Below are 15,281 nucleotides of genomic sequence, written 5' to 3' on the forward strand. Positions count from 1 at the left end.
AGGACAGGCTGGATGAGTTCCAGTCACCTTCCAACTCTGAATCCCTTGATCATATACTGAAAAACTTGTCTTGCTTAGGGCTGTGCTTTACATCTTTTTTTCAAAAATGAACATAAACAATGGGCTGGAGTGGATCCTCATGCTGAAAATATACAGTAGCTTTTTTCCATTAATTTTTCTATTTAAAGGTCTTAAAAAGAAAAGAGACGTGAATGTCTTTGAAAATTCATAGGAAAACTCATAAAGGTAGAAAGATACGGTGCATACCTCAGACCGTTACATGTGCTGATACTGGCAGCACAATCAAATTCATGTATGATGGATCCTTGGTAAAAACAGTGATCCTAAAATAGATAAGAGGCTACTGATGTAAGTACATGTATTGATATTATATAAATATTAATACCTACATATTTTATGTTCACAATACATCATTATTTCATTTTCACAAACTACACTTATGTTCATTTCTGCATTCATTCATGCATTCGTTCATTGGAAAATTTCGAAGCTACTTTAGAAGCCTTTTATTTTAATTGCATGATTACTTTGTGTGAAGCAGTGTATGAATTCTTCTTTCACAAATTTAAGAGTCTATTAGTTGATGCTAACCTCAGAAATGTGACCCTTTTCCTTTGAAATATTACTTTTTTAATCCATCTTAAAATCCTATCAGACTACCCCTCCTGTGCTATTACTATAAATTTCCCCCAGTTGCCTATGAAATAAAGTCAAAATTTTTGATGATCGCAGAAATTAGGTCTCACTCTCCAACCAGGTCCCCTCGTGGCTTTGTCTCCTGCCTCTCTGCTTCGATCAAGTTGGTATCTTTATTACTCCCTACTGGGTGTTCCATCCATGGTGATTCCGCCAAATAATTTCTCTTTCCATCAGTTCCTTATGTTCAGCTCCTGCCTATGTGTGACACTTTCCATGGTCCTGGACCGCAGACTCTCACAGACGAACAACCACTCACTGTATAAAAGAATGTTACCCAGTTTTCTTACTGTTCTATTTTACAAAGATTGCATTATGACTGAGATTTCATAGTTGATAGCTGCCTTAAACAGAGGCAATATGGTTTAAAAGTATACATTTAATAGAAGAGAATAAAGTCATCCTTGGCTAGAAGGCTGCAGTGGGCATGTTCTGTAAAGGGGAATAAATATAAAAATAGAACTCATATCCATTGGAATAATATTCATGATTAATGAACAAAGATTCATTTGGAGAATGAAGGAGAGGATTCAGTGTTGGTGCATCAGAAGGACAGGGCAAGAGGATTTGACTCCCATAAGGGTCAGTTAGATGGAAGTTTTAAACTTGTTTCATGTCTTGAAGTTTTATCCTTTAGCTTAATTACTATTCCATCATGGTACCTTATACTTCTCTGGTGTCCTGCTTTACCCTTCCTCCAGACTTAACCCCATTTTGGGTACATAGAAGTCAGTGTGGTAAAGGAAAATACATTAGCAGTCATTGATTTGCTTGTTAGGCAGTGATCAATCTCCTTTAGAGGTCAGAATGTCATAGTTTCTGTTCTAGAATCATTCAGTGATGGTAGTCAATGCAGGAGTAATTTCTGATGTAACACTTTCTGAAGCTGCTTGTAAAGCTAGGATGGGATTTAAAAATCATACGAGGAAACAATAGTTTCAGAGAAGAGACATAGGAAGGTCCCATAAGATACCATGATCTGAGGATGCTTGGTGATCTGCTCTCCTTTTGTGGAGTAGTATGTCTCACTGTAATCTGAGGCTAGGAACTGCCTGGAAAAGAGGGCAGAGAGGTAGTGAGATTCGCTTATTCTAAAAAGTTAGCAGATAAAACCTGTTATGTGAGAGTGAAGGCTCTAGGCTGCTTTCACTTCTCAGCAAGATCCTCTTATGCTAAAAGCAAATAAGCAAAATCAATCCCAGTCACATGAAAAGCCTTTCTACCTAGATTTCATGGTTTGATAAAGATGGTAAAAGATTCTGGCAGTTTTAACAAGGCATCATTTTGAGAAGAACCTAGAGAAAATATTATCTAAGTAAAAATCTTCTTGCCTTAAGCGCCAAAATTAATGCAAAAAATTGTGATGTATATGTATCATATGTATAAATGTATATACTATATATGTTTTATCTAAATATACAGCTGTTGGGTTAATATGTATTAAGATATATGTATCATATGTACATAGATATGGATTTAACATGATTGCAAAGTTTTTACATTTTACGTGAAATTATACAATATTAACTGTAAATATTGTAACCTCTAAAACAAAAGCTTTAAACTAAAGCAGAGAGATATTGCTATAAAAACAATCGATAAACAAAAAGCCAGTAGATAAGAGTAAAAAAGAAATCAAATAATTCGAAGATCCAAAGAAGGGCAGGAAGAGAAAACCAGAGGAACAAAATGAGAGGCAAACAGAAATTCAATATTAAATACAACCATATCATTCATGACATTAAATGTTAATGGATTAAACTTTCCAATTAGAAATCAGATTGTCAGAATCCACTAAAAAGGCAGAACCCAACTACTTGCCATCTTACAAGAGACACATTTTAAATGTTAAGGCACAGGTAGGTTGGCATGAAAAATAGTACATTATGGAAACAGTAAATATGTGAATGCGGAGCTAAGCTGTATTGATATCAGGTAGAGTACAGTTCCCAAAAAGACGGGCATTCCATAATGGCATAATGATAAAAGAGTAAATTCACCATAAAGAAAAAATAATAGTACATGTGTATAACCTAATAGCTAAGCTTCCAAAACATGAAGAAAATATTTTAAAAATTGAAAAGATAAACAATTCCAAATCATAATTGAATGTTTTGACATTCCTCCCTCAGCAGTTGACAGAACAGATAAACAAGTAATATAAGTAAAAATAGAAGATCTAAATAATCCTATCAACCACTTTGTCCTAATTGTTGTTTATAGAGCACTTCACCCAGTAACTGCAAAATACATATTCTTTTCAAGGTATGTTTAACAAATTAGAACATAGGTTTGGCCATAAAACAAATTGCAATACATGTTTTTAAAAATGATATCATACAAAGCTTGAGAAAGGGTATGTAAAAACTACCAAATATTGGAAATTAAATAACCCACTCTTAAATAATCCATGAATCAAAGAAGAAATCTTAAAAGAAATTAGACAATATTTTGAAAGGAATGATAATAAAAATAAAAGATGTCAAGGTGTTTGAATTGCATCTAAATTAATGCTTGAAGGAAATGTCATGGTTTTAAATATTTTAAATACTATGACAAAAAGATCAAATGTTTGCATAAAAAAGTAAACACTAAATAAGTGGAATAAATTAAATAATAAAGATAATAGATGGATTCAGTGAAATAAACAGACAGTAGCAATAATAAACAAATTCAAAGGGTGGTTATTTAAAAAGATCAACAAATTGATAAACCTCTTTAGATTTGTCAAGAAAAAAAAGAGGGAGAACTCAGATTACCAATATTAGAAATTATAAAAAGATTATCATTTAAGGTACCACAGATATTAAAAGAATAATCAGAGAATATTATGAAATACTTTATACCAAAAATTTGACAACATACGTGAAATATACATTTTCCTTGTAAATTACAATTTAAAACTGACATAAAATGAAATAGAAAATCCGAATAACCCTCTCAATAAAATTGAATTTGTAATCATAAAACCTCCTCCACACACATACACACAAAATGTCCCTCAAGGTAGTTTCATTCGTGAATTCTATTCAACAATCTAAAAATAACATTCTTCAGAAAATATAGGAAGAGAGAACACTTCCCAATTCATTTTTAAGAACACTTCCCAATTCACCTCTTAATATTAAATATGTGACAAAGACATCACACACACAAAACTAAAAATGCAGAATAATATCTATCATTAACATGGTGTCAAAATCCTTAAGAAAATCTTCGTGAACTGTATACAGCAAAGAGAGTTTTATCACAGGGATGCAAATATGGTTTAACATTCAAATATCAATCCGTGTAAATTACCATATGGACATTTCAATGGATACAGATGAAATGCTTTCAGTAAACTTCTCAGGAAGCTATCTTAATCTCATAAAGTACACAAATGACAAGTCTATTGGCAATATAATATTAATCATTCAATATTTATCACTTTTCCCTTAAGATCAGGGATACTGTAATATTGCCAACTCTTCTATTTCTACTCAGATTGTACTGGAGTTCCTAGCCATTACAATAAAGCATAGAAATAAAAGGAATAATGACTAGAAAGAAAGATATACAACTGCCAATACTTGCTGATGAACATCTCTAAGTAATCTATGAAACAATAGATAAATCCGTAGATTAAGACCTCACAACAGAAAAATGAAATAATAAAAAACAATTCTGCTTACAAGAGCACTGAAAGCATTAAATATGTAGAAATACATCTAAGCAAAGACGTCTGAGAGCTGTACACTGTAAACTACAAAACATTGTTGATAGAAATTAAAGATCTAAATTAATATAGAGATGCAACACGAAGACTCAATATTGTTGATATCAATTCTTTTAAATTCATGTATAAATTCAGTAAAATCACAACCAAACTTCTAGCAGGCTCTTTAAAAAATAAAAATTAACAAGTGAGTTCTAAATTTTATAGAGAAATGCTAAGGATCTAGAATTTTTTTTAATTCTGCAAAAGAAGAGCAAAATTATATGTTACCCACACTGGCTTTTAGACTTACTTTAAAGCTGCAGTAATCAAGACAATGTGGTCATAGCTTGGGGATTGAAAAGGAGGTGAACAGGATAAAATAGAGAGCTCAGAAATAGTCATTTGCTTTTGGTCAAAGGTGCAAAAGCTATCCAATCCAAAGAAAGGCAATTCAACAAAAGAGGCTGGCTATGTATATGCAAAACCAAGAACCTTGACCCACCTTCAAATTACACACACACACACAGGCACACACACACAAACACAAACACAAATTCAAGATGATAATAGACCAAAACTAAAACCCTGAAAACGTTAGAAAATTTAGTAAATTGAAATTTCTTCAAAATTATAAATTTTACTTTTTAAAAGAATATTAAGAAAATGAATATAAAAAGTAACAGGATGGAGAAAACAGTTAACAAGAAATATATCTGACAATTTGGCTAATCTCCAAATTGTATGAAGATCTTCAACTCAGATCTTCAACAACTTCAATTGTATGAAGATCTTCAACAATTTTTTATAAAACTAAACATATACATACCCTGTGATCCAGAAACTTCACTCCTTGGCGTTCACCAAGGAGAAATGAAAACATATATTTATAAAAGGACTATACAAGAATGCTCATTCAAGCTTTACTCATGATAGCCAAGTGCTGGAAACAGCCAAGGTCTCCATCAATAGAATGGATAAAAAAATGCTAACGTGTATATGTGTGTGTGTGTGTGTGTGTGTGTGTGTGTGTGTATACATATATATATATGTATATACACCCCCCCCCCACACACACATATATATATATACGTATACGTACACATCATGGAGTAGTACTCAGAAAGGAAAAGAACCACACTTCTGATACATGAACTACATGAATGAATCTCTGTCTATGGAATGCTAAAATAAAGAAGCCTTACACAAAGGGTACATGCAGTGTAAATCTATTTATAAAAACTTCCAGAATGGACAGAATAATCTATGATGAGTAAAATCTCTGTGAATAGGTTTTGAGAGAAGTTGACTAGGAAGGAGGAGGAGGAAATTTTCTGAGTGACAGTTCTTTTATAATTCACTTGTATAGAAATTTGGGTAACACAGGTATGTGCATTCATCAAAATTCAATGCATGTACACTTGAGGTTGTGCATTTCATTGCATGAAAATTTTACATCAAAAGAAAAACTGTCAACACATATTAAACTCTAATGATATGCTTGCTGAAGTACTTAGGGGGAAGTATACTAATGTCTGCAATATAATTTGGTATGCATAAAAATAAGATGGAGGATGGATGGATGATAGAGGAATGGATAGACAAAGAAATATGATATAAAATAAATATAGTGAAATGTTAATGAGCATATTTGTATTTGTATGTCTTGATGGGATTATGGGTATATGTTTATTCATTTATTCAACAGTGGTGCACAAGATACAGGTCACTGCCCTCAAGGAAGCCACAGCTTGGCAAAGAAAAAATCAAGCAAATGTAATTGGGTATTATAAGCATCATAATACGAGAAATTCAGTGACTGTGTGAGAGATATTGAAAAGAGGGGTCAGGGGCAAGGAACAGCACATGCAAAGGCCCTGAGGTAGGAAGAAGCTTGACACATTTGAAGGACAGAGAGAGGTTTAATATTGCCAGAAAATCAAGTGTAAGTTGAATAGAAATGAGAAACGAAAAGTTAGGAAAGAGTCAAATCATGTACAGCCCACTAAGTCACTTAAGAGGATTTGGACTTTAGCCTAAGAGCAAAGAGAAGCAAAAGGTTTAGGCAGAAGAATGCAGAAGTTGGTCTGGTATTTTAGATGGCTTGCTTACTATGGATAATGGATCAGCAGAAATCACGACTGTAGGCAGAAAAAGAATTTACAGGTTATTGATGGTGTACAGGTGATTTGAGCAGGGGAGTGGCTGCAGGAATAGTGATGAGTAGATGATTCCAAAGACTATTTACATACTAGAATCTTCAAGGCTTAGTGATTGCTTGATAGAGGAGGCAAAAGAAAAGAGTCAAGGATTGCCCCAGGTTTCTGGTTTGTTTAACTTTTTCACCACTGAAAGGTGGATCTTTTGAAGGAGGGGCAGCTTTGAGGGAGGAAGAGGGGAGGTTTGTGTTTGTTGAATGTGAGGAACGCATTAGTTAGGACTTTTTTGATTACAAGTTTAATATAAAATTAGAACTTTATTGTAAAGATGCAGAATTCATAGATGGCCAGACAAGAAACTAGGTGCTCAATCAAATAAGAAGGGTTGAATCCCATCTTACGACATAACTATATGTATAGGTGTGTGTGTGTGTGTGTGTGTGTGTGTGTGTGTGTGTGTGTGTGTGTAACAAGATGTTATAATGGGACTTTTGAAATTTCAGTGCTTGAATATGGATTTTATATTAGCTAATATAATGAAACTGTTGTTAGTATTGTTAAATGTGATAATATTGCTTTTCATCTTGTCATTCTGCTGTCAATAAACAAAATTTTCACTTTTTTTATTTTAGAATTATATTTATTTTTGTTTAATTTTGAATTCATTTTAATTTTAGAAGCATTTTAGATTTAGAGAAACATTGGATAGACAATACAGAAAATTCCCATGGACCCCACAACTCAGGTTTTCCTGTTGTTAACACCTTATATTACTCTGGTATATTTGTCACAACTAATGAACCAAGATTGATATTATCAATTAAAGGCTACATTTATCCAGATTTCCATAGTTTTTGTCTAATGTCCTTTTACTGTTTTAGGATTCCATCCAGGACACATTATATTTAGTTGTCATTTCTCCTTAGGCTCCTCTAGATTGTGATAGCTTTTCAGACGTCCGTTATTTTTGATGACCTTGACAGTTTTGAAGCATGCTGGTCAGGTTTTTTGTAGGCTTTCCCTCAATTTCGGTTTTTCTGATGTTTTTCTCATGTTTAGACTGGAGTTATGGAGACTTGATAGAAAACAAAATCAAGTGCCCCTTTTCATCACATCAAATAAAAAGTACATGCTGTCAACATGACTTATTACTGATGTTACCATGGACTGCTTTGCTGAGGTAGCATTTGTCAGCTTTTTCCACTTTAAAGTTATACTTTTTCCTCCTTCCATATTATTCTGTCTACTCTTTGAAAGGAAATCACTATGCACAGCCCATGCTCAAAGGGTAGGGCTCCTCCTGGTGGGGGCGGGGGGCACGTTTCTACATCAGTTTTTTGATTCTTCCTTATGGGAGATTTGTCTATTCTCCCTCATTAATTTACTTGTTCGGTCTTTTATTTATATCAATATGGGCTCATGGATATTAACTGATACTTTGTGTTATGGTCCAAAACCATGTTATTGCCTTTGTTGCTCAAATTGTCCTTTTGGCCACTGAGAGATCTTTCAGCTGGCCCCCTGTGTTCTCTTGACATATTCCCATCAATGTGGGTTTGGGTTTGTTTTTTCGTTTGTTTGAGAGCTTCCTTACTTTCTAGAACTACAAGATGCTCCCAACTCATTTCGTGCCCTGTCCAGGCTCATCTTGTAGATTCATATTGGAAATTTTCATATTAGTCTGGATTAAGTCTTAAGACAGTAGTCTCTTAAGACAAGAGACTAGTTCTCTCTTGTTTCTATAAATGTACTGCCCATTCCTCTAAGGTCTACCCACCATTAATATATTGGATTCCGTTTCTTCTTGTCCCCTAGCCCCAATATCATCATTCTGGCAAGTTCTTTCTCGAGACTGAATACTCTCAATTAGTATATATACAAATATGCTGCCATTTTTATATCTTTTCAAAAAGCATTTCTTCTTTTACATCACCCTACCTTCCACCCAGCTACTACTGCTTTCCTGACTTCTTTTAATAGCACAGCTTCTTGAAAGATGAATGTACAGTTCCTCTCTCCCCATTTGCTCTTGAAATTACTCCAAACATACTTTTCATCCTTTACTCAATGAAACACTTCTTGTCAATGTTACTGCTGATCTGCACCTTTGCCAGATCCAGTGGTCAATTTTCAATCTTCACTAACTTGACCTTTTACAACCTTTGACACTGTTGATGACTTTCACCTTTTGAAGAGTTTAGCTCATTTGTGGATCTCCTCCGTGCTTATTCACTGCTTTTTCTTAGTCTCAGTTGTTGCATCATCCTTCCCTCCTCAGTATCTAAATACCTCAGATATCCAGGGCTCGATTCTTGGAATGTTATATACAGTCACTAACAAGGTGGTTCTCAACCAAACTAATGGCTTTTTCTTACTCTGGTACCACAAATCTAGCAGTGCCTTGCATATACACACTGTATTCAATATAAATTTGTTGAATGAAATAAACCTAATTTGCAACATGATTATTATCTGGCTACATCCACGTGTGTTTCTAAAAATTTTGAACGTAATTGAAACAACTTTAATCCAAATGAGCATCTCTACCAGTAGAGTTTCTGATAATCTTTCAGGTCATTACAAGAGATAGTTGAAGACTGATTGGCGTACTCAGCATATCTGACCCATCACCAAACAAATACTCATCCACATATCAAATGGAACTTAGCAGCTTCATTCACAGTGACAGTTAAAGAGAGCATTTTAAATTGGGTGATAGGTTGGAACTATATTGAGCTTGCCTTTATTACAGTCTAAATTGTGGAAACTAGAATAAACAATGTTTAAAATACCAATTGTGAAATCCCAATTATTTATGGTGTCATGTTAAAGGATAAGGCTTAAAGGCATTTGTCTGATGCCTTTAGTTATGGCTGAGCTAACTTTCTAGCATGTCTATAAGATTAGAGATGTGACATTATCCATGGCTAATCCAGGTGAAACAGCCAACAACTTTCAAAGAAGAAAAATTTTTGGAACTTACTCGTGACCCATAATCAATAAGTGAAAAGCAGACATTAAGATAAAATTTCTGCATGGCTCTGTGTTCTTATTATACACTAGTGCTTTTTTTGAGGGGAAAAGAAACTTTATTTTTTCTCATAAAGCTCTATCAAGTGACTAGTGTGGAATAGTGCAATATTATAATATAACTAGTTTATAATTTATTCTCACTCTCAGGTCACAGCTTTCTGTGTTTAAATTAACATCATCACTAAAGTATATAAAGCTTTAGAAACAAACAGTGATCCCTGAAGCAGATTTCTATCAAAGTGGCTCTGGGAAGTCTGCTTATCAGACAAAAGCAGATTTTAAAAATTAGACAAATATGAGAACGTTCTGTCCGCTCATATCTTAGCTGCAAATTAGTGAAGCAACCTCTCATATGAGGTTCTCCGATCGAATGCCATCTTGGTTTCAGGGAGGGGTTTGGAGGTTGTACATTCTTGTGTCCAATCCTTATCATTACTAGGATCACCCTTTAACAAGCAGTGAAGCAGTATGTGTCTTGGGGGCTTCCCAGCTTTGTGAAGCGCATGTCCACTTTCTCCCTTTGACCTCCCTCACAATCCAGGTACCCCTTCAGGTTTGCCGTCCTGAGCGTCCTTCTCTCTTTCTTTCCCTCAGTCCACCTCCCCCTCTCCTAGCCAGCAACTTAGAGAGCAATCCCTCACCCCTTCTTTTTTTTTCCTTTTTTTTTTTTTTGTGGTATGTGGGCCTCTCACTGTTGTGGCCTCTCCCGTTGCGGAGCACAGGCTCCGGACGCGCAGGGTTAGCAGCCATGGCTCACAGGCCCAGCCGCTCCGCGGCACGTGGGATCTTCCCGGACCGGGGCACGAACCCGTGTCCCCTGCAACGGCAGGTGGACTCTCAACCACTGCGCCACCAGGGAAGCCCCCCTTCTTAAGGACTTAACAGAGTGAATTCACAATAGTGGAGGCCCAGGAAGCATGACAGATGATAAAGAATATATTCTAAGTCAGAAACGGCGGCGCACTCTGCAGACTCAAAACGCTTATTCTTGTATGTCCTTTGCCAAGAGAAACATGAAGAAAAGGGGCAGTAAATTCAAGTGAATGAAGAGAATGAAGTGAATAAAAAAAAATCTTATTCAAATTACAATAGAAATGGCAAAAACTTCACACAGAAATACTGGAATAAAGGGTAGCGTTTTATGTCTGACTTTAAAAGAAATATCATTATAAAGTACTCCAAAACCACGTTAATTAAGGGGAACTTGCAATTCTTTTTGTAGAAGCTAGTTTCAGCCCATTAATTGTGTTTTAAGTGCATTGAAAAGAACACTAGATTCAAAATCAGGAACTCTGTGTTCACCTGTGACTAATTCTGCTACCTCTGCCAAATCACTTATTTTCTGGGCCCCAGTGCCTTATTTATAAATTGGGAATATCAGATTATTTGATCTTTAAGATTTTTTTTTAACATCAGGATGCTATGTTTCCATGCTTTTACTGAATTTTTTTCTCCTTTCCCAAGACCTCTTCACTGTAAGTAGAAATTTTGACTTGATAGAATAATGACAAGTTCGGAGTTTTTTTTTTCATCATTACCCTACTTTCCACAAATTAATATGCATAGTAAATGTCATGTTATAAATGCAACAAGAGCCATAAAAAAATTGACTCACTCTGCTACCCAAAAGGACAAGGTTATTCCTGGGGAATGGCAGACCCAGACTAAAAAGAGTGCATAGAAATTTCACCTCTTAATTCTGAAAGTCACATTACTTAACTAGTGACATTGAACAAATTACTTAATATTCCTAGAGTTTTGGTTTCCTCGTGGCAAATTAAAGATAATAGTGCTTCCTACACAAGATCACTGTGTAGATTAATAAGATAATTAATGAATAGTGCATAATACATATACGACTCTCAATTTTGTTGAAGGGTTGACATTATTTCTCACCTTCAATTTAACTGTTTCATAAGAGCTTTAGGGAATACACTAACTTCGGTAAGGTCAAAATGTTTAAACAACATAGATTTAAAGCCAAGTGGTGACAGGGTATGAAATGAAATGCAATTAGATTTTCTGCAGTTGCATAAGTGATAGCATTCATGATCCTATCCACAAGTCCAATTCCTACAGAACTATGTCACACCTTCACTTCACTCCTCAACAAGCTGTAATTTTCATTTTTAAACAATTTATAGTAACTCTCTTGATCTCTCATGCCCTTCCAGAAACCTTGCTATTTTCCTTTTATAGCAAAAACTTCTCAAGGAGCTATCTATAATCACTGTTCTCAGTTCTTCATTCTCTCTTTAAGCCACTCCAGTCAGGTACAAGAGACAATCTCTTTTGTACCCACTACTGTACTGAAATTACTCATCAAGGTCACCAATGATCTCCATATTTTAAATTTGTGGTTAATTTTCAGTCCCAATTTCATTTCTTGGTCATATTCAATTTGTCATTTGACCCTCTCTTTTTTTTTGATACACTATCCTTACTGGAAAGGAAGCCCTGCTTTTTCTCTCTCATTAGATGCTTTTTTTTTTACTTTGATTCACTCATTTCTCCACATGTCCCAGACCTTTAAACATTGGAGGGTCTCAGGTCTCACTCTTTGAACTTATTCTCTTTTCTGTCTATACTTATTCCCTTGGAGATCTCAACAAATCACATGTCTTAAAAACTATTGCGCTGCTGTTGATTGCCAAATTCATAGGTCCCAGAATTATTTCCTTGACTCCAGTTGTCCATTTGGCATCTCTATTTTGATGTCTAGTGAGCATAACAAATTCAGTATACACAGAAACAAAACTCCTGATTTTCATCCCCAAAACTGCACCTCCGCACATCCCGCTCATCTCAGGAAATGACAATGCTGTCAATCAAAATAGCTACTCAAGCCAAAGACCTTGATGTTGGCCTGGGCACCTCTCTTTCTCTCATATTCCATACACCATCTCTCAGGAAGCTCCAGAAGCTCTTCTTTCAGAATATACTCTGCATCTAATCTTTCTCCTCTCCTCCACTGCTACCACTCTGAGCAAATCCACAGTCTGTTACTACAGTAACCTCCTGACCAGTGGTTTCACCATGTCTATCCTTGCCTCTCCCTCGTAGTCTCTTTTCCAAAAGTAGTTAGTGATCATCTTAAAATGGAAGCAATGCCACGTCAATTCCTGTGTTTGGTGTCCTCCAGTGGCTTGCCGTCTAATGGTGAGTGGCAGCTAAATTCCTTGTGGAGATTTACAAGTCCCTACATGGTCTGGAGCCCTGTGACTCTTGGACCTCATCACTGGCTCTTCTCAGCTCTCTTCAGCTACTCTGTCCTTCTCCCTGTACCCAGGATGGACACGCTAGCCCATTGTCGCTTCAAGGCAACATCCCTATGGCTCCCTCCCTCACCTCTTTTAGCTCTTTCCTCAGTACCTTTTCACCAAGACGTTCTCTGTTCACTCTATTTTAGATTGCACCTGTCTTTGAACAAATATCTAAGCACTCCGTACCCCCCTTCCCACTTGGTGAATGAAGGCTTCTTAGTACCTGGTCAGTAAAGACTTTTATTCATGTATTTATTTTTCATCCTCTGCCTGTTCTAAAATGTAATGTAGAGATTTTTTCCTGTTTGGTACTATACCCCCAATGCTTAGGCTTGTTCCTTGCATTTAACAGACTCTCAATAAACTTTTTGTGTAAAGTAACCATTTATTTCAGGATATTGTCCATAGAGCTTACATTTTCTTTTCAAGAAACTGAGTATTACCAATGAATGACTGAGATTCTGGCCTCTTCTGCCTTTCTGAAGAGGATTTCTTAGTAGCATGGATGGTCAAATGTAAGGAGACATAAGTTATCCTATCTAGCCACTGTTTGCACGATATTTTAAGATTATCAACAAAACGGTGTAAGGACTTTACTTTTAGCCAAGTGACCGTTTGGTTGGTTGGCCCGTTCAGTTCTTGGTGCCCCTGCTCCTTTTATCAGCATGCCTGTGGGAGTTCTCCTACACAGTTGGCCCTCCTTTCATCTGCCTACAATTTCAGCTGAAACATCTTTGTTCAAGGTTGATTAAACAGAACTCAGAGTATACTTGTCAGTCTTTTGTGGCTTCATCATATGCTTCATTCTATGCCACCCTTTGCCTCCAATTTGACAAATATAATAAATCATTGTCTGGGGTGAGGGGCCATCATCCCCTGTCTACCCTCCCTGAACCCAACACATCTAGTACCACATTCTTCATGATACTTCTATTACCCCTATTCCCAGCATAGCATGCGCTGCTCCTTCCTTCCCCTGACTCCTGATACCCTGCCTAGCTCTGCTCTACAGTCTGCATGTTGGTATGTAAGTACCTTTGAGTGAGTCTTTCTCCTCTGCTTGTTATGGTAGACTAGATATAGTGGAATCCACAGTATCGAGTAAGTTTGTTTGTTTATTTCTTAATAAAGTGATATATCTGAAGTTACCCTCTGCCTATCACTGCTCTCAAATATTCGCAGTCATAGGAATTATTAGTATAATTTTCACTTTATCTTCTGAAATATGTGCAAGCCCTTTGAAGACAGAGACCACGGCGAGCATTCACATGTCACCTGCGGAGTCTAACAGTACCAGACCTTGCATGTTGTTGGTACTCAATAAATAGTAATGTAAGAACTTGATTATAATTTATCATAACATTATTGCTACACTCATTTTATAGAACAGATGATAAATATTATGGATTCACTGGGACTGAACAAAAATTTCACAATAATTCTCATTTTCCTGAAAATGGGAGCTTCTTTGGGTCTCTGTGTAGCTAACCTAAGCCTGCTTAAAAGCCCCCTAATCACTGTGACTAAGGGCTATTCGTGGACCATCAAGTAGTAGGAGTCAGGGTCATAGTAATATTTCGAATAACTTGGATATCGATCGTGCCTTTCTTCTGAAAATGGGAAAGAATGTGATACCATCTCTACAGTCTGCCCATTCAAACTCTGTAGACTGCTTTCACCCACAGTAATACCTTCCGGCACAGCTTGATCTCGATGTTACTGTACCAGCAGCACTTCATTAATCGTGGAGCAGAGGCTGGGAATGGCCCTCAAACCTGTGCCAGAAGCTCCCCATGGGGCCAAAGTTGTCACCTCACAAAGAGAACATTAAGGGAGGGAGGGGTATTGGCACCTGGATATTCCTTAACTCAGAATGCACAGTCTTGATTCAGCCTTGAAATTAAAAGCTTGGTGAAATAAAACTTATACCCTGAGCATTCACTCTGTCCGTCACTTGCTCGTTCAGTGTTAACAGTATGTGGTAGTTAAATAATAATTTAGCCAGTTTACAGATGAAAAAACTGAGTCTCAAAAAGGAAATTCACCCATTCAAGGGTAATCAGCAAATGGTGGAGCTTTGTGTATGCCCAAGTCCCTTAGACAATGTGTGAGGTTCCCATTATCCTGCTCTCTCACTTCTGAGCATAACAGAGAAATCCTACAGTAGTGATAATCTCAAAAAAAAGAATACTTTTAATCTTTCAAAGTAACCAGCCCCTGCATAAGGTTTGAAATTCCCTTCCAGTTTCAAACTCTAGCCACGTGCCATACAAATATGGAGTATTTTGAGCCTTTGCTTTCCACGGTGCTTTGTTGGTGATGGTCCTGCTGCCTGCCAGTGGCCATGGTTAGAAGCAGAAATAGAAAGAGAAAGTTGAGATTGAGAGTTTTAATTTTTTTCATTGGTTTCTT

General features: G+C 36.2%; 1 protein-coding gene across 1 annotated transcript in view; it reads right to left on the reverse strand.

Moving 5' to 3' along the window:
- ADAM7 (ADAM metallopeptidase domain 7) overlaps positions 1–14,608 on the reverse strand; it is a 47,769-nt gene extending 33,161 nt beyond the window's left edge. Inside the window, 3 exon segments of the mRNA XM_019941396.1 lie at positions 268–344; positions 1,691–1,808; positions 14,553–14,608. Coding sequence (XP_019796955.1) covers positions 268–344; positions 1,691–1,808; positions 14,553–14,608 — 251 coding nt within the window.
- Positions 14,609–15,281: the final 673 nt, after the last annotated feature.

This window comes from Tursiops truncatus, chromosome 6 (assembly GCF_011762595.2).
Source record: "Tursiops truncatus isolate mTurTru1 chromosome 6, mTurTru1.mat.Y, whole genome shotgun sequence".
In the NCBI taxonomy this organism is placed as follows: Eukaryota; Metazoa; Chordata; class Mammalia; order Artiodactyla; family Delphinidae; genus Tursiops; species Tursiops truncatus.